Consider the following 17,413-nt stretch of genomic DNA (forward strand, 5'->3'; position numbering starts at 1 on the left):
TTGAAACCTGGGGTGGGGGTGAACAAGCTAAGGAAATGCAGGAGGAACAGACTATTCATATAGTCTGTCCCTCCTCCTGTATACTTCATGCAGTCCAAATTATCCAGGCTCCTTTTCAAAGTGAGCTCCTTTATCCTTTGCTGGTTATGCTGGTATATGTAAAAGGCATCAGTGCAGGGCAGTGACTTTTCCCTATCTCTGTAAACATTAGACCAAGGTGTATTATGCGTGCACACTTCCTTTATCTCATTTACAAACATGCGAGAATTCCATTTCCAAAATTAGGCAAACATTTGTCTCAAAATTACAACTTTGCACTTTGTGAAAATGCTGCTTTAAATATATTCTTAAGTATCAGTTAATCAATCTGTATGATTTTTTTCAGGAATGGCAAAATATCAGGAAAGGCGAACTTCCAGAAAAGTTTAGTGAGAAGTTTCCAGAAGAGGTAAACTGAAGAATTTGTCATGGTGTTTTTCATGGGTTGTACAAGTTGTCTTATACCACTTGTAATTTTAAAATAATTCTTCATTTACAGACAGCCCTAATTAAGATGATGCTCTTGGAAGACCAACGTCGGAGGCCAATGGCAGATTGTATCTTGCGTTTTTTAAAGAACTGGCCATTGCACCCATATTCTTGTTAGCTAACATCTGTCAAAACACAGCTGCAGCATTTGGTCCATGGATGGTTTTCCTTTTGCTATTGCTAACATACAAAATTTCATTTTAATCAGGTTGTGGTGGGCAGGAAGACAAATGTCTTGGGTCCTTGAAGTCTGGAGGATTTCCTGTATGCTCTCAGTAGCCTCCGAGATCTGCTAAGGGTGCTTATGTGGAAAATCAGGACATCTGTGGCATGGTGAGAGGCCCTCAGTAATATCTTCCAGGTTATGGGACCCTTTCTGTTTGGACGCTTGTGTAAACATTGTTGTAGATCAGCAAGACCCTTTTGTTTAGACGTCCTTATCACAGTAGACTGCGAATACATTCATATTTCTTATTAAGCCAGCTATGAATAAGCCATGATGGGCAGGTTGGTTGCTGAGCAACTTACAGTATACGGAACACCCGACAGATGATTAGACTTAACTATGGTTTGTTCTCTCCTTCAGTCCTCCAGCCAGGAGTGTCCTTCATGGCACAACTCTTGTCTCTCCCTCTCTGCACTAAGTGTTCGCCTTTCCATTTGCCACTTTCCCCTTCCCCTAAGCTTCTGAAAGACACAATTGGAGTTTTTCTTTCCAGGCCCCTAAAAATTGTGCAACTGTGCATGCAATTTGCAGGTGTTTGTTTCTTGGTCTAGTTTTTCACAAGTATGCTGTCAATGGAAGTGGTGGAGTATATTGAAATTGACAAGAGTACATATAGGATAATTTGTACAGAGTTGCAAACTGCCAGTTGAAAAGCACCAAAGGAAAAAAGGCAGCAAAAGTAGGTGTAGTTTTGTCTTGTCAATTTTTGGATCTGTTACCTATTTTAGTTTTCAGTTCCCTTTGACCTTACAGAGACTGTGCTGGGTTTAGATGACCCAATAACCCCCTACAGCTGGCTTCCCATGGTGGGTTTCATGCCATGCAAACCAAGTCTGTGCTGTAGGGAAACCTGATGCTGTTGCCGCTGGAGTTTTCTGAAAGTTAGCTATAAATTGGCTTTCCCATGAAGCCATAATTCAGTCTAGGGAAGCCGAACTGAGAGAAAGACCAAGGAAGCTCACAGAGACCTGGTTGGGACAACTGGCAACCTTCCCTGTAAAGTGTAGCAAAATACACAAGAGGGGCTCTGCTAGGAGTCACATGGGACACCATTCCTGGCAACCAACCTTCAGCATCTGAAGCCACCAGCAGGTATGGGAGAGGGGCACTGCTGGCACTTTTGCAGAGCACCATTCCTGGGGATCTTGACAACCAACTTTCCTTCACATTGGGGTACTTAGAACTGCTGGCAGCTGCACTGGCATAGAAGGGGAGTGCTGCTTATGAAGCATGTGAGACTTGATTCCTGGTGAGTGCTCTGCAAACACTGGGCAGACTTCCAGCTCTGCTTTGATTCTATTTAACTTGGGAGTCCTGCACTGAGCAGAGGTTGGACCCTCTGGTCCCTTCCAACTCTGATTCTGTGACTTCCCAGGAACTCCTATTCAGGGCCACTGCAAAGATAATGGGGTCAAGCAAGTTAAGCCCAGAGAATTCAATAGACTCCCACCCCCAATGGATTCCTTGTACATCTATGAATCAGTCTTTTCTAAATATACCACTAGAGAAACTGGTATCTAAGGCAGGACTTTTAAAAGTGAATAATCTGGAATATTGTCTTGTATTGCTGATACTTTTATATTAACTGGTCCATGCAGAACTACAACATGGTCTTGTATGCCCACAGCATTAAAAGTGTGTTACAAGTATTAAAAAATGTTTTGTATCAGTTTTAAATAAAATCATTTTACAAAATGCTTTACAAGACCTGTCAGTTGTAGTCAGTATTGCACAATTCAGAACTGGAGGAGGAGCTCAGATAGGACCATAATGTTTCACTTCGAACTATAGATTTCAAGTAGATGCATGTTTCTGGTAGCATTCGAATTACCTGTTTACCTGTGAGACTCTCTCAAGCAGCCCAAATGAGCAGTTAAAACTCCCTGGATCAGCACAATGACAAATGTGCATACATAATACATGAATTAATATTGCACTCGTAGGAATCAGGACAGAGATTTAAGAAGATAGTTGTGCTGTTAGGGTGATTGCCCCTCAAACTTCCTTTGGTACGCATACTGGACAGAACATTTCACTGTTTTACAAGTATTACATATGCATAGCTATACTAATCATCTGAATTATTTCACTGATACAGCACTTTATCTGTATTAAATTATCACTAGAAGCAGGTTTTAGTATTAAGATCTATTTTTACTGAAATTGTATGTCTCATGTCTTGGAAATTAATGTTGCTATTCTGTTCTAGTACATGTAGCTTATGTTACTGCTTTCATCAATTCTAATAAATTATATTCAGAAATAAAATTGCTGCATTGCCAATTTCTTTAGAAAACACCCTAGAAGAAAGATCTGCTCAACAGTAATGCTTCCCCTTAGCTGGTAGCCTTAATAATAGGGCTTGTTAACCTTCAACAACAGGCAATATGGCCAACAGAAAAATACTTAAGCAGTATGTTTACTATGAAGGTCCTATTGAGTTCAGTAACATTCCCATGAATGCCAACATGAATGTCTCAATTCCACATGTGTTGGTGCTATATTGTTTTTCTTGTGCAAGGATTAACCACAGACTTCTTAAAGCAACCCTGGAAATGTTGCTTTGTAGAATGGGAAGACTAGTACAGCTTGTGTCTGCATGTCCCACTGATCTGCCAGTTCCAGAAATGAGTATTTTGGCTCGATTCCATTTACTTCAAGATCTGCTAGCTTCCCTCTTGCCAGAGCATGTCCTGTGATCCTGTGGGTAGTACTGGATAGTGCCTTGTGTGTTTTAAGGTATTATATATGTGAGCAGTTTTCAATGATGATCCTACTTTGCTTATTATCCACTGAAATAAATAGGACAAGTCAGCTATGATCTACTTATAGAGACGTATAGAAATGAATGGGAAGTAAATAGGATTAACATTAGACACAAATACACACGCTTAGTGCACAATCTAATGCACATAAGGCTCTGCAGATGGAGTCCTATGTGTTTCCAATGCAGGGCATTAGGTGTGGCAGGGACATTCTCCAGTACTGTGCTTCATGCTCTGTGTTCCATCTGGACAGCCATTTTCTGGGGCACCATCTGAATACAGTATAAGCCACCAGCCCTAGTTCTTCTCCTTTCCCATGCACCAGCATGACCTTTTCCTCATCTCCAAGACTGGTTTCCAACCTTAAGAGCCAGTTAGCATTCGTTTGGCCCTCAGAGGGGCAGGCAGGGCAAGGGACTCTGGAGCCCTACTCCAAGGCCTCATTGCCTGAGGCCAAATAATCCTAAAGCCCCAGACAATGTTGGAAGCCATAGAATTGTGGCATACATTTTACCTCTGAAATACAGGAACTTCTCAGCTTCTTGTTTCCTTTGGCAAAAAAATGACATTCCATCCTTGCTGCAGGGAAGGAAGGCAGAGCCTTGGCTGTCTTTGTTGAAGGTAGACAGTGTTTAAAAATGGGAAACATGCAACTTGCACAGAAAACAGCCAACAGCTTACACAAGTCCTAGTCACAGGATTCTTAGTGTGTAGAGTTAAGGTTTTATATCCATTTTTCCACATGAGCAGGAGCTCGGGAAGCAGTTCCATTTAACTACACAAACACCCCACAAAACATGTGCCCCTATAAAAATACGCAGTCCTCTGAATTTGTCTATCATTTTGACACTGTTTTGCATTTTAGGAAGATTATTCATGATCTGCAAATGTGTCTCCAGGGCAATTTGAAGACATATCTTCTTGATCTGGAAGATTAGAAAGAAGTATCATAAATGCTGTCCACACAAACACTTTGTGCAAATTCTTGTAGGAAAAATGAACTTTGCAAAATTAAAAGTGAAAATACCACATATATACAAGGAAAGAGCATTTCGATTAAACTGAGTCATATTTAGGGCTTTTTTGTATAGGTTCCAATGCTACTGAAAGCAAGTGTTTCAATTTGTTATAGTGAGCATCCTCAAACTCGGCTAAATCTGTAAGGGCAGCATACAATTTCTTTTTCAGTCTTTAAGAGGAAGTTGGAAGTACAGACATAAAGAACACTGAGCTCCATCCAATGCTGTGAGAGTGGAAATCTGTCCTTGCAAGAGCTCTACTCCATGCTGCACACCAGCCCTCCAAAGCAAATGGAGGACATGGGATAGAGAAATTTGCTGTGGAGACAGATGCCATTCCAGCAACAAATATAATCAGATTTCCCCCTATATGACCAGCTTTAGGGTGCTTAAAGAAACAATAGCAGCTACATAGAGTATAAATGCTTTCCTTGCAAAGATGAAGACCTTTTGACCTAAGTTGCAGATTAAAACTAGAATGAAAGAGGTTAGGTTTGGGGTTTTTTGTTTTTTTTTTTTTTGTACAGTATGTTGCATGTCTTGAATAACCAGATTAAATAGCATTCTTGTTCTCAAGTGATAACTGTAATTAGAATGGCATTTATCAGTTCTGCCAGAGGCCACATACACTTAGATATTTAGAGCCCAAATTAAATTACTACTTGGAAGTTAAATGTAAAAACAGATTTATGTTACCTTCATAAGCTGTTCCACACCAGATGCAATAGAGATGTTCTTCCTTTAGATATGCTGTCAAAATCTGTAACTTTTCTGATTCCTGTGAGGAAAAAAGTAAGTTACGGTTCACATGCATTCTTATCAAAATGGATCTAATAATCTGAGAAAGGCCTTATATTTGGTCTCATTCTGGAGATGGAACGTTTTATTTAAACAAGTTGGATTTAGACTCCTGACCCATGTAAGGAAAGAGGCAATGCTTTTCCATTTCCCCTTTCCCCTGCATTCCTGGGAAAGTTGCCCCAGGGTTTGCAGGATCCCATGGAACAGGAGGTGGTGGTACAGAAATCGGAAGACAGAGTTGGTGGAAGCTGTCTCCCTGCAATCTGCAAGATCCTTGATGGATCTTGGTCTCTTCCCTGAGTGGAAAGAGTTGTCCTGTTTTGTGAATGTTTGGGTCCAAACCTACATAAACAACAAGGATTTTCTACAGTTTGAAAAGCCTAGCTAACAGGTAGACTATAAAAGATTCAGACTCACAGACTACTCCAATTTAGAAGAAAGTCTTCTTAGAACTGTCCGACCACATTTTGCTTTGTCTCCAATCATGTTTTGACTGGCATTAATAGCTTCTCTACATGAGGCACACAATACTCTGGCAATCCCTCACTCATGGAACTTCATAGGGCCTTTTCATGACATTATGAGTGCCTCCTGTGTTTTCCAGCCTTTTTAGAAAGTTTAAAAAAAAGAGTGAGGAAAGTCTAGTTTTCAATTTTATACTGCAACATTATGGAACAAAAGCCTCATGAAAAGTCATAGTCCAGCTATGCCATAGCCCCATTTGGTGGTTGGTGAGCAGAAAGGCAGAATAATACAAAATCCTGGGGGAAAAGCCATGTAAAGGACACTGTTTCCTTCATGCAATGAAAACTGAAGAAGCCTTGATTTAAAGCAGCAGGTTAAACCCCTCATGTAGAGAAGCCCCAAGAAATGTAATGCCAGCCTCTTCCAGTGTGAGCTCTATCACTCACTTTTTACATGACATCTTTGTAAAGGTGTTTTAAAGTAATGGGGGATACTGAGACTCAGATGATTAAAAGAGACTTTATGTCTTGTCTCATTTTCTCAAAAAAGATGGTACAAAGTTAGGCAGAACACCAACACTGTTCAAAAGAACCAGGCCAAAATTTTCCTCAGTCATAAAGCACTGCCAAAAGGGAAACGACATCAGACAACTGATGTAAGCCAAGTCACAACCTCTGGAAAATGGCAAGATAGAGAGTCTCCAGCATGCTGGCCAATGGGGTGGGATGGGAGTGGAGCAGGGGAAGTTGAATTCCCTCCAACTTCACATGCGACAGTGTTCAGAACTTACAACTTGAGGCTTCCCAACAGGACACAGTTTTACTGGAACACAATTACATGCAACACCTGATTTAGTCACCATTCCAAAGGTTTAAGGAATATTAACAGGTAGACTTTCCCTCAAATATTTTAACATTTAGCTTAGTTGTTTGACTAGGTTGGAGTCATCAAACCACAAGCATTGAGAATGTTGCTCAAGAACAGCAGTTATCAAAAACACCAGTGATTTTTGAAACGAAAAAGCATAGCACCCATCAGAAATAAGTGAAAAGGTAAAAATCCAACTTTCCACCTTGTGTGCATATGAGAACGCAACCAGAATGCAGCCATCTATTAGTCCAGAACAGAGCAATTTGTGTATTCCAAAACTCTAGTTACTTACAAAATATTTGCCAACAGAGAAACAATTAATGTACTCTGATAATCCATGGCAAAAATGTCAAAGGTAGCATTTCTTATTTTGGTATTTCTGAGATTCTTTGCACGTACCTCTGCAAGCAGTATGGTAAACTGCAAGTAGTCTGAAGGATTTCTGGGACAAGGAAACCCAGCAAACTCCATCCTAATTTTCTGCACTCCTTCCTCACTGGTAAAAATGACCTCTCTGCAACTTATTCTATTCCTTAACAATGGGGATGGGAAGAGGTAGATGGAGACACTGAGCTGCATCAGCTCACCAAACCTGGGCGCAGAACTACAGGGAAAATATGGAAAGCCAGCTAAGTTTGGCTCCACTGAGTAAGAAAAAGGGTTTGGCTACCTGTGAGTCCCACAGATAAGACTGAACTAGAGTAGCTGGCCACACAGATGCCCAAGCAGGTTTGCAGAAAACATAGAAACAGAGCGAGTCAGATGGGGCCTCCCGGGCCATCTAGTCTGACCTCCGGCTCCAGCCAAAACAATGACCTGAAATAGCTGCTGCTGTTTGACCTACCATGCTGCTGCCTTCACACCAGGTTATTTCCCTTCCAAGTTTCCATAGAGTTGGTAAGCATAAGGGTTTCCCCTAAGAATTCCCCTGGACACAGTTTCTCTATTCTGGCACACAGAACAAGTCTGTATTCAGCATCCCAAGACCCATTTCTCATGCTGGGCTATATACTCAATCTATACTTAACTATACTTTTGAATGTTATATCGTGAATTGTATTAAATTTGCCATTTTGTTCCCTGCCACATAGTAAGTGGGGAGGGGAACATCAAACCCCCCTGTTCCATTGCCTCCATCATCACACACACTCCCAGCACATGTTTAATGGCATTATTTGGTGCTTAGGAATACAGCTGAATGCCTACACACAAGTCCTTGTTTCATAAGGCTGTCTCCCACACCCAATGCCTTGCTGGGTGTTTCTCTTCCTATCTGCTGCCCAGAGCAGCAAGAGCCATCGCTCCTGCCGCCCCTAGACTCCTACAGGCTCCCTGGATGTGCCTCTGAGCTTCCAGCCAGCCAGGATGGAGCTTCTTCCTCCAGGCATTCCTGCTGCTCCTCTGCCCCAAGCAGACCGTTCCTTCCTGACACTGGCCTCTGCCCCGTTCCCTGGGGTCCTGAGCCAGCCCAGTGCACATCCTCACCCAGGGGCAGGCGTCTGAAGGGCCAGTCATCTGCAGCCACTCGTCCCTTGCTTGCTCACCTCCACCATCCTTCTGTCATGCCAGCTGCCTACTTCCTCCACTCGCCTCTCCTCCCCCTCCCCTTTCTTGCCGTGCTTTATTTCCCTCACTTGAACTTGCTGCCCCTCCCCCAGCCAGCTATTCCATGTTTTCCCGCTCACCCTGGCCTCCACACCATTCTCCAGCTTCTGGCTTTTTCCACGCCACCGTTACTTCGGTCGGTCTGGAGTCAGGGCTCCGGTGAGTCCTTGCAGGCAGCCTCACCGTGTTCTCCCTCCACCTGGACACTCCATGTGAGGTGACAAGCCCTGATGGTCCCTCTCATTCCCCATCGAATTAATAGTCTCCCCCACCCACAAAACCACTCTTGCATTTTTACATGACCTTTCTCCTTTCATATTTTCAGAGTGACTTCTGGAAATAAGATCATGTGGGCCTACAGACCTAGATCTCAGGTGACCAATTGGATGGTGGTATGCATGGCCAGAAAGCCTGTCATTATAACTGCAGAGCCATGGTTTACACTGTACGCACAAGGAAGTTTTGGGCTCATACAAGTCTCCCCTCTCCTCCAATACAGCTGCAAGGAGAAGACTGCAGCTTTAGTTTCTTGCTATATAAACTAACAAGTTCCTCACTCTGAGTTAAGCAATACTGACTAGTTTGAACTATGATTCAAGTTAAGAAGTTAGGATCATAAATCCGGCTTGCTGGATAAACCACGGATTAAACAATCCAGAGCTTCCACAGTTCAAACACAAAAAGAGTTAGTTTTTAAAACAGGAAGGTAATGCTTCCATCTCTGCCTTGTGGGCAGAGTGTATGAGCACAAGACTGGAGTCAGCTGCCCCAGCATTAAACTACAATTTAAGGTTATATCCAGACCATAGTGATGCTATGAGATGACCGAGGGTGAATGCACTGTTGCAGAACTGAGAACATGGATGACACCAATGACAAAACTCAAAAATCATAATCATTAAGCAGTGCCAGATCTCCTTAATCCTAATCTTGCTAAGATTGTACTTCCTCTGTCACCTATCTGTAGCTTCAAAAAAGTACCAGAAACAGTCATTGTATGTGATAGCTATTTAGAGGTTTAGCTCTTTAGCCTTGAGAAGAAAATGTATAGCCAAAGAAAAGCAGATATGACAACCTGCTGCAACAGGAAACCAGAACAAATCTCCACCGCACAGACTTCGTATGATCCACCAGCCATGAAATATGAAACAGATTTAAGGAAGCAAAATGGGTTATGTCTTAGAGGAAAATGTATATAATGGCAGAATATTGCTGTGTATGATGGGAAAAAGAATCCTTTTGTCCTTGGCAGAGGTTTGCTGAAGAAGGAGCAAAAAATTCAGCAGGTTAAAACAGAGGAAAGCTGACAGTCTGCGTGAATCTGAGAAAGGGTATCCTAGAGCAGGTGCTGCCTGGAAGGAGGCAGAGAAAGAGAGCACAGAAAGGTGAGGGGACTGAGAAGTGGAATCATTGGAGAGCGGGATGGCAGTTTGATGTGGGCCTGTAGGGAGCAGTGAGAGCTCCTCTCTCTGCTGAGGACATGCAAGATCCACATCAACCCAGGAGAAGCAAGCACTCACTGGGTAGGAATTCTGTGTACGCTGCCTCTCTATGCTCTGAAGGGGCTGCTGCAACTGAGACAAACTACCTGCGACCATAGTTTTTGTTCTCACTTCATAATGTCATTTGGCATTAATGTCTGTTGCCGTCTACTTGCTTGTCATCTGGTCTGGTGATTTACTATGGAACTAGAAACAGGAACTGCTACTTCCAGCCACATGAGAGCAGTTGCTTTGAACAGTAACTGAACATACTTACTTTGGGTTCTTCTTCTTTGTCCTCCTCTTCCTCCTCCTCCTCCTCCTCATCATCATCTTTTTCACCCCCTGCTCTCAACCAGTACCAAATCTCTTTGGGGTGTTCAAGGCCCTGAAAAACAAACATGTATCAAGATCAACTGACATGCCAATGCATGAGTTTCTTAGCAATACTGTAACACAAAAAGGTGTACCTTGGCACAATTGGGGGGTGGGGGGGCACTTTAAAAAATGGACTTTAAAGTCATACTACAAATAAAATTAAAATGTACCCCAAAGCACTGTAGCAAAGAGGGGAGGGGTTGCAAATTTAATTTTGTATATTCAGTGAAAAAGTAAAATATTATTTGGAAAATGTTTAAGTCGCATATAATTCTCTGACTTTTTGGGCACAATTGCCTCACAATAATGTGTGTGGGTACACAGGTTTGTAATTTATTTTGTATTTTTTTGCCTACTTATTTGCCAGGCTGCAATAAGGTTGTGCAAACCCCAGTACTGAACCTTGATCCACAAATGCATAAACATAAATGAGGCTTTTTAACTTACTTTCTGCATATCTAATTGTTGACAGGCTTTCTGACTTTTCTCAAGGTCTCGTTTTACTTGTAGTTGCTCCTGTTTGGTCTTCAGTCTCATTCTTTTAATTAAAAAAAAATCTATCAATACACATAAAGAAAATACTGTGTTCAGAATTAGTTGAGAGATCACAGATGGGCTATTTTGTGTTGCATGACAGCAGATTAATTAACCCACAACTGCAAAAATGTGTAACATGTGTAACAGGTAGAAACCTATTTCCTAAGCTAGTTCAACAAACAGCAGCTTTGTGGAAACCACCTATGAATACTTCATTTATAGATTGCTAGTACGAAATCCTAACCCAGACCCCTTGAGGGCTTTGTGGGTAAAACAAGCCAAAGCTAACCTAAGAACAAATCATAGACTAATTTTGGGTTGTTTAACCCGCAAACACCCAAGTGTCTGTGACTGGATCTCATGCTAACAACTATGAATGGGGAGTTTGTAGGTTGCTTTGTGGAAGTGAAAGCGACCCTTGCATGGTGTACATCTCTGCAAATCTTCCATAGAATTCCACCCTCACATTTAAACCATTCTAGGAGCTAGATCAGTGTAAGCAGCTGCTTTGTTGTCACACAGGGTCTGTTAAGCTCCCCTTCAAGTCACATCCCTTTGAAACGACCCTTTCCCAGGGATGAAGATGGCAGTATCTCGTAAAAAGCAAAGGTTGTTGTCATCAGTAATTTTTGTCCCTCCCTGTGCATATGGAAGCAGAGAGAGGCACACAGTGTGTGTGTGTGCGGGGGGGGGGGGTAGTTGGACAGCACACACAGTTTTATGCCCTATAGTCAGGGAAGAGGAATAACTGACCCTCAGATGTTGTTAGATAATTCACATAATTCCTTGCCATTGGCTAGACTGGCTAGGGCTGGGAGGAGTCCTAGTCCAACAACAGGAAGGGCACATATTGCCCACCCTGCTGCAGACAATCATCAAATTACAGCATTCACTGAAGAATAAAAGGTCATTTTGAATGGGACTATGCCAATGAAGGCAATACCAGTGGCCGTGAACCTTGCCCCCCTCCCACCACGAACAGCTACATGAACCGTTGTGAATGGGAGTTTCATCAGAATATTCCGCTGCCTTGTGAGCAGATGCTCATTCACAGTAACCTGAGGACTTCCCCTCCTTCACCTTGCTGTATATAGAGAGCTACTCTGTTGCAGAGGCTATAAACAACAAGCATAGGACCTGTGCACTACATGTCTAGAAAGAAGTGGCATGTTGGATACAGCAACATGAAACTCAGGACAGCCCCCATTACACCTGACTTGTAACCCACCCAGTTCCACAATGGTGTGCAAGGTCAGAGTAGGCCTGACAGGGAAGGACAGGGTTCTTCCCACCCCATTTGGAGGTAACTGCTCTTGATAGGCAGAGAAGGAAGATTCACATATATTATTTGTGAAGAAAGTGCCATATTTAGCTGCATTTCTTCTAAGAAAGCAACATCTGTTTTTGCAAATCAGAATTTGTTTTGGCAAACCTGATCTTAAATATCCAGAGTAAGCCTGTCTGAGAAACAGTCATAGAGATTTGGAACTTAAGCATGCATACTTAGCCAGAAGACATGGCTGCATGGCTTATTCTTTCCTCATAGTGCACCAGAGGAACAGAAAAAGTGGTCTTAAATCAAGCCATACCATTGGTCCTTCTTAGCTTAGTACTGACTAGATTGACTGGCAGTTCACCAAGGATTCCAATAGGGGCCCCAGGCAGGAATTAAACCTGGGAAGTTCTACCACTGAGCTGTGCCCTCCCCCTAAATATTATGCATGCAATTTGCAGGGAAGATGTTCAAAATGGCACATTACTTGAAGAGGTCAGTTGTCTGCTTGTCAGCCTGTTTCTTCATATGCATCTTTTTTCTGTAGTTTTCCAGGTTTTCTTCGGCTTTTCTTTTTTTCACTTCTTCATGGCCAAGCCCACTTCTACCTGTTCCAAGTTCACAGCACTGGTTTAACATGTGGAGCAATGTCATGTCTGAACTAAAAAACATTAAAGAAGGTAGATGTGTCACCAACCTGTGGTAATGTTCAGAGGAATAGGCTCGACAATACCCTTCCCTGTGGAAAATGAGAGTATTCCATTGATGAGAGCACATAACTTACAATCACCAATAGTACTGGGCACACTGATATTTACTTCTTTTAAGGAACACATCACACGTCACACATCACACGTTATCCCCCAATAACCCTGCAAGGTAGTGTAGATAGGGAACAAGCAGAACACCCAAGGCCACTTACTGAACTTCTGTGCAGAACAAAATTTTCAGTCTAAGGGTTGTATCTAATGTTAGCTGAACTTAGAACAGACCCTCTGACACAAGGGACTCTTAAATTTGTCCAAACAACTTTAACTCCCACTCATTTCAGTGGCCATACTCAAAGTAGGACTAACATTGGTCTCCTTGGTCCAAATCTCAGACTGCATGGGTCCTCTCCAATCTTTCACGTACCTGTCCTATTCCTAACCTTCTCTGCCACTGACATGACACAGTAAACAGAAACTGGATCAGGTAACTCATCCTTCTCTATAACTTAGGGGGAAGCACTTTTAGAATTTCTACTTTTCCCTTAAGTTCCCTTAGGGTGCTGCACTGGTATGATATGTATAGCAGGCCTTGCCCCTGCAATAAGCTTTGTGTTTCTGTTTGAAACATATATTTTGCCTTAACATTATGCTAAATCAGTGCTGGGTTATTTTCCCTAGATGTCAAGAGTCTGCAGCAACATTTCTAGGTGTCAAGAATCCAATTGTGTTTTAGCTGCATAGGCAAACCTACTTGCTATGTAAGCTCATTCTTTGCTAACCAGCCCTTGGTTGTATACCCTTTTCCAGTGTTGCTGTTACTGCAGCTAAGCCAGGCTGGGGTCTGACTCTCCCATGATTTTGCCAGTTGCAAAGTTGTTGGGAAGCACATTTTAGAGACTCATGAGCTGCACATTTTTCACAAGCTGATGCAAAAAGCAGGAGATGCCCTTTGTTGAGACACATTTTGAGAACTGCACAGCAAGGAACTTACCACTCTTGCCAAGAGGCTGGCCACTTTTGTATCCCATTTTCTGAAGCATAGCAAAGCCTTTGTTCTCATTTCCCAAAGCGATGTTTAAGACAGTCTCACGTTGCTCTTCTTCCTGCTCTTTTATGCTCTTTTGCCGACTTTTTTCATTGGCCTCTTTTTGTTTTTCTTCTTTTCTAAACGTTTCTCTTACACGCCTTAACATTGGCATACCGGGCCTGACGTCCTGGCTGAAGAAAACCAGAAAGCCAGATAATCATAAAGCAATTCAAAGGAGAGAAGGAATATTAAAATGTCAACAAGATCCTCTTCAGTGAACCAAATGTAACTACAATACTGTAATCTTATTATTCATATCTAATTAAAAGGAAGTCCTATTGTGTCCAGTAACACACCTGTGAGGGTATCCTAAATAATCAGGTTAAAAAAATCAGTGATCAGAGTAAATCAGGCATGATTACTCAAAGTATGTAAGTTCTATAGTGTTCAACGCCCCTTAAACCCAGGTAAGGATGCATAGGATGTCAGCCATACAGTAATAGTACAGTCTCTACAGAGGATGCCACTAAATCTATAACATGTCAGAATTCTTGAAAGAACATTATTTCTGACTTCTCTGCTATGATGAGGGTGTATTTAAATAGCTTACATGGTATGATCAGTTCCCCATGATAAAGCAATACACTGGTATATAAGAGCACGGGTCTCCAATAAGGCACCCAGCAAGATATTTTCACTCCCTGTAAAAGCCTATGGAGGAATTCTTCATATGCTTTATGAAGGGGATGACAAAGAGCACCACACACCAAGGAGAAACAGAACGAGACAAAGAGAAAAGAGAAACCAGAATGGGTCGTGCACACAGAACCTGCACATTCATACATGCACAGGGCCACTCCTAATATTTTTGTGATTGATCCCCTTGCCCACAGCAGCCAATTTGTGCTGGGGTCCAAGGCACCTCTCCGAAATGCCAACTATGCATGTGATCCAAAAAGGCTGGAAACTCTGGGTGGCATTGCAAGAACCTGGCTCACCATTGCCTGGAATGCAGTAACAAACATTTGGCTGAGCTGAGCTGGTGACATGCAGGGTGCTTCAGTATTCCAGTGATGCTATCATATCCAAGGAACATCAGGACTCACTCTGTCCCACAGTAAGGGGAAATTTTTTTATTACCAATGTACTTTCCTGGTTTTTGGATTAAACCATCCCTGTGGTAATTTCATGAACCACTCACACCATGCTCCTTAACCCCTGAAATCCAGTAAACTGGCTGAAATTCCTCAGCTCAGTCACTGTGATACTTTTATAGGCAAATGTTCACATCATTCCTACAACAGAGCTGCATCTCAGGAACTGGACAGCTTTGTAGCAGAAAGCTAAACTCTAGTTTAATTGGCAAGAGGAAAGGGACAGGTTTCTGTACAGGTTTCTGCTCCAAATGTCACTGGTCACCTTTGGATGCAGGCTTCATAAATCACGACCTGTGAAGCTGTGGGTGACCACAATGGTCACGTGCTCTCCCCTTGTCTTTCTCTTTCTGTGCACCAGCTTCAGGTGCACCAGAACCTGATGAAGATCCTGCAGTGTGTTAAGGCTTAGTTTAGGAAACCTGAGGAAACACAATTTCAGTAATAACAGCACAGAGTTTTGTGCCAAAGTTGCTGTGCAATAGGAGGGCTAAGAAAGGATTTTTGCACTGAAGCCAACAGGAAGGGAAAGGAGGAGCATTATGGCTCTAACCCACAGCTACATAAGTCATGGTTTATTATGCCATGGATAACTGACCGAATGTGGCCATCATTTCTGATGCCAAGTTCTTCTCATTTATTTATTCCTTGGTTTCGAAATAGTGATTCAATCATTCTGTGATTGAAAAGGAAAACTTAAACTACCTAAACTACTGTGGTAGTTATTCTCAATGTAGAAAAGGGAACTACACAAGGGATGGAAAAGCAATCTGTTCAAAAGATAGGCCTGGTTTAAAAAATAGTGCATGCAAAGGTGTGCTAAAACAAACAACAGAAAGTAGATACATGTTAGTGTACATTGATCTGAACAGCATTTGTTTTCATAGATTTTCCAGAATTGTTCTAGGAAGATATCAGTCTGAAGCATTCTGCATATTACTAATATCTTTCACCAGAGCTTCCATTCATTTATTAGGTATCTGAAACAAAGCAATTGCAACTACAATTAGGTAATGACAAGCATGATGACAAATTTAGAAAAATGTTCCACTTACTTCATGTTAATAAAGGAATCTGACATGTAGTCCTCTTCTGTGTCATCCATGATTTGTATCAATTCTCCACGTGCAAACTTCTTGTCTATAGATGATACTTTCCTCATTATTAGAATGGATTGAAAATAAGATTTGGTGAATTTTTTTTTTTATTTTAAATCTCACACCACTATAACTGGTCCATTTCTTATATTAGTGCTTAATTAGGACTGTGGTTCCTCAATTTTAGCTTGTAGACCAAACCCCTTAATTTGGTCTTTATTTAAAGACCTCATCATGTTTCTAATCCCATTGCACTCCATACTGTGCCTAATATCATCATGCCAGTCAGGCTACCCACTAGTCTGTGAAAACTGTTTCACTCAGCAAGCATTAGTGGCCTAGATATCAAAATTAAATTACTACCAACTAAAGCCCTCCCATGCACTTCTTTTGAACCATTTGCCATTGACCACATTGCTTCCTTTCCCAATAGACAGTGCTGCCAGCCTGCATTGTTGCAATAACATGTGTATTATACCACAAATTTGTGGATGATGGTCCACTTTTAAATGCTTAGAGAAGAATACTGCATGCATCTGATGAACTAGTTTTTAGTACGTAACATGTATGCCATAATACATGTGTTTTTATGGAACCACATGATCAGGGCCAGCAACAAAGGAAAGCATAGTCAGACACCTTACAAAGGCTCATCCTCATGATTTCTTTACAGCTATACAGTAAGGAAAAAAGCGAACAGTTGCCCCTATTTTCAGAGCCCCTTACAGGAATAAGCAATCATTCCCCTTACTGTTCCAGTACAAAGAGTCACATTTCGGGGATAGCAAACCATTAAATTAATTGAGTTTGACAAAATTTCACGGGGAAACAGTTCCAAATGCAACTGTTTTCCGAGTGTGCCCTTCACTGAACAGTGTGGAGCTCAGTCTCATCCTGTTTACTGAGCAGCAAACCCAACTGCATTCAACGGAACTTATTCCCAAGTACACAACCTGTTGAAGCTGAGGCTCATCTCTGTCCCTCACTGTATCCCTGAAGATAAGAAGAAACCTGCTGCGTCAAAGGCTCCTCTGTCCAGCAGACTGCTCTCTTAGTGGTCAGCGACCACAAGAAGGGGCTGAGCGGGGCAATGGCACCTTCTTTCCACTCCTGCTCGCCAGAAACTCGGGATTCAGAACATACCGCCTGCGGCCCCAGAGCTACGAAACGGACCTCAAAGGAGCCGGGCTGGATTAGTCCCTCTAGCCCAGCATGTTGCTCCCACAGGGACCAACCAGATGCACACTGGCAATCTACATGAAGGACCTGAGGACAAGAGCACCCTCCCAGCCACGTTCTGCAGGAAGCAGTGCAGCCACGACGACCCTAACATTCGCCGGGTACGGTGCAAGCATGCCTTCCTTACCGACACGGATTCCAGGCGCCCCCCGTTCTTCTTTCCCTTCTCACAACGCGGGCTTGCGTCTTCAGGCCACAATTCAGGCTTGAGGCAGCTGCGCATGCGCCTCTTCTGCCG

General features: G+C 42.4%; 2 protein-coding genes across 6 annotated transcripts in view; one reads left to right on the plus strand and one right to left on the minus strand.

Annotated features, from left to right (window-relative positions):
• Positions 1 to 3,022, plus strand: part of EIF2AK2 (eukaryotic translation initiation factor 2 alpha kinase 2) — a 27,584-nt gene extending 24,562 nt beyond the window's left edge. Inside the window, exons 16-17 of the mRNA XM_044454812.1 lie at positions 386 to 448; positions 539 to 3,022. Coding sequence (XP_044310747.1) covers positions 386 to 448; positions 539 to 646 — 171 coding nt within the window. The 3' untranslated portion in view covers positions 647 to 3,022. The remainder of the gene's footprint in view (positions 1 to 385; positions 449 to 538) is intronic.
• Positions 2,888 to 17,388, minus strand: GPATCH11 (G-patch domain containing 11). Of its 5 annotated transcripts, none has more exons than XM_044455039.1 (9): positions 17,303 to 17,388; positions 15,895 to 15,991; positions 13,650 to 13,876; positions 12,646 to 12,687; positions 12,436 to 12,556; positions 10,586 to 10,676; positions 10,038 to 10,148; positions 5,235 to 5,316; positions 2,888 to 4,445 (listed from the first exon to the last, which is right to left on the minus strand). In XM_044455039.1, the coding sequence occupies exons 2-9, from the start codon at positions 15,942 to 15,944 to the stop codon at positions 4,390 to 4,392; spliced, it is 780 nt and encodes a 259-aa protein (XP_044310974.1). In that variant the 5' UTR covers positions 15,945 to 15,991; positions 17,303 to 17,388; the 3' UTR covers positions 2,888 to 4,389. The 5 variants fall into 5 exon arrangements, with proteins under 5 accessions (XP_044310974.1, XP_044311142.1, XP_044311068.1 ...); XM_044455207.1 differs by having other exon boundaries at positions 15,895 to 15,979; positions 17,303 to 17,384; XM_044455133.1 differs by having other exon boundaries at positions 15,895 to 15,996; positions 17,303 to 17,382.
• Between the last annotated feature and the right edge of the window lie 25 nt (positions 17,389 to 17,413).

Source organism: Varanus komodoensis, unplaced genomic scaffold, assembly GCF_004798865.1.
Source record: "Varanus komodoensis strain SLA01 unplaced genomic scaffold, ASM479886v1 scaffold1, whole genome shotgun sequence".
Classification (NCBI taxonomy): domain Eukaryota; kingdom Metazoa; phylum Chordata; class Lepidosauria; order Squamata; family Varanidae; genus Varanus; species Varanus komodoensis.

Excerpts from the sequence above, each read along its gene's own strand:
- GPATCH11 (XM_044454943.1), bottom strand. The coding sequence starts at position 16,001 with ATGAGGAAAGTATCATCTATAGACAAGAAGTTTGCACGTGGAGAATTG. Across the intron at positions 13,877-15,894 it reads GATTCCTTTATTAACATGAA|CCAGGACGTCAGGCCCGGTA; the intron begins GTAAGTGGAACA and ends GGTTTTCTTCAG. Across the intron at positions 4,446-5,234 it reads GTGTGGAACAGCTTATGAAG|ATCAAGAAGATATGTCTTCA; the intron begins GTAACATAAATC and ends CTAATCTTCCAG.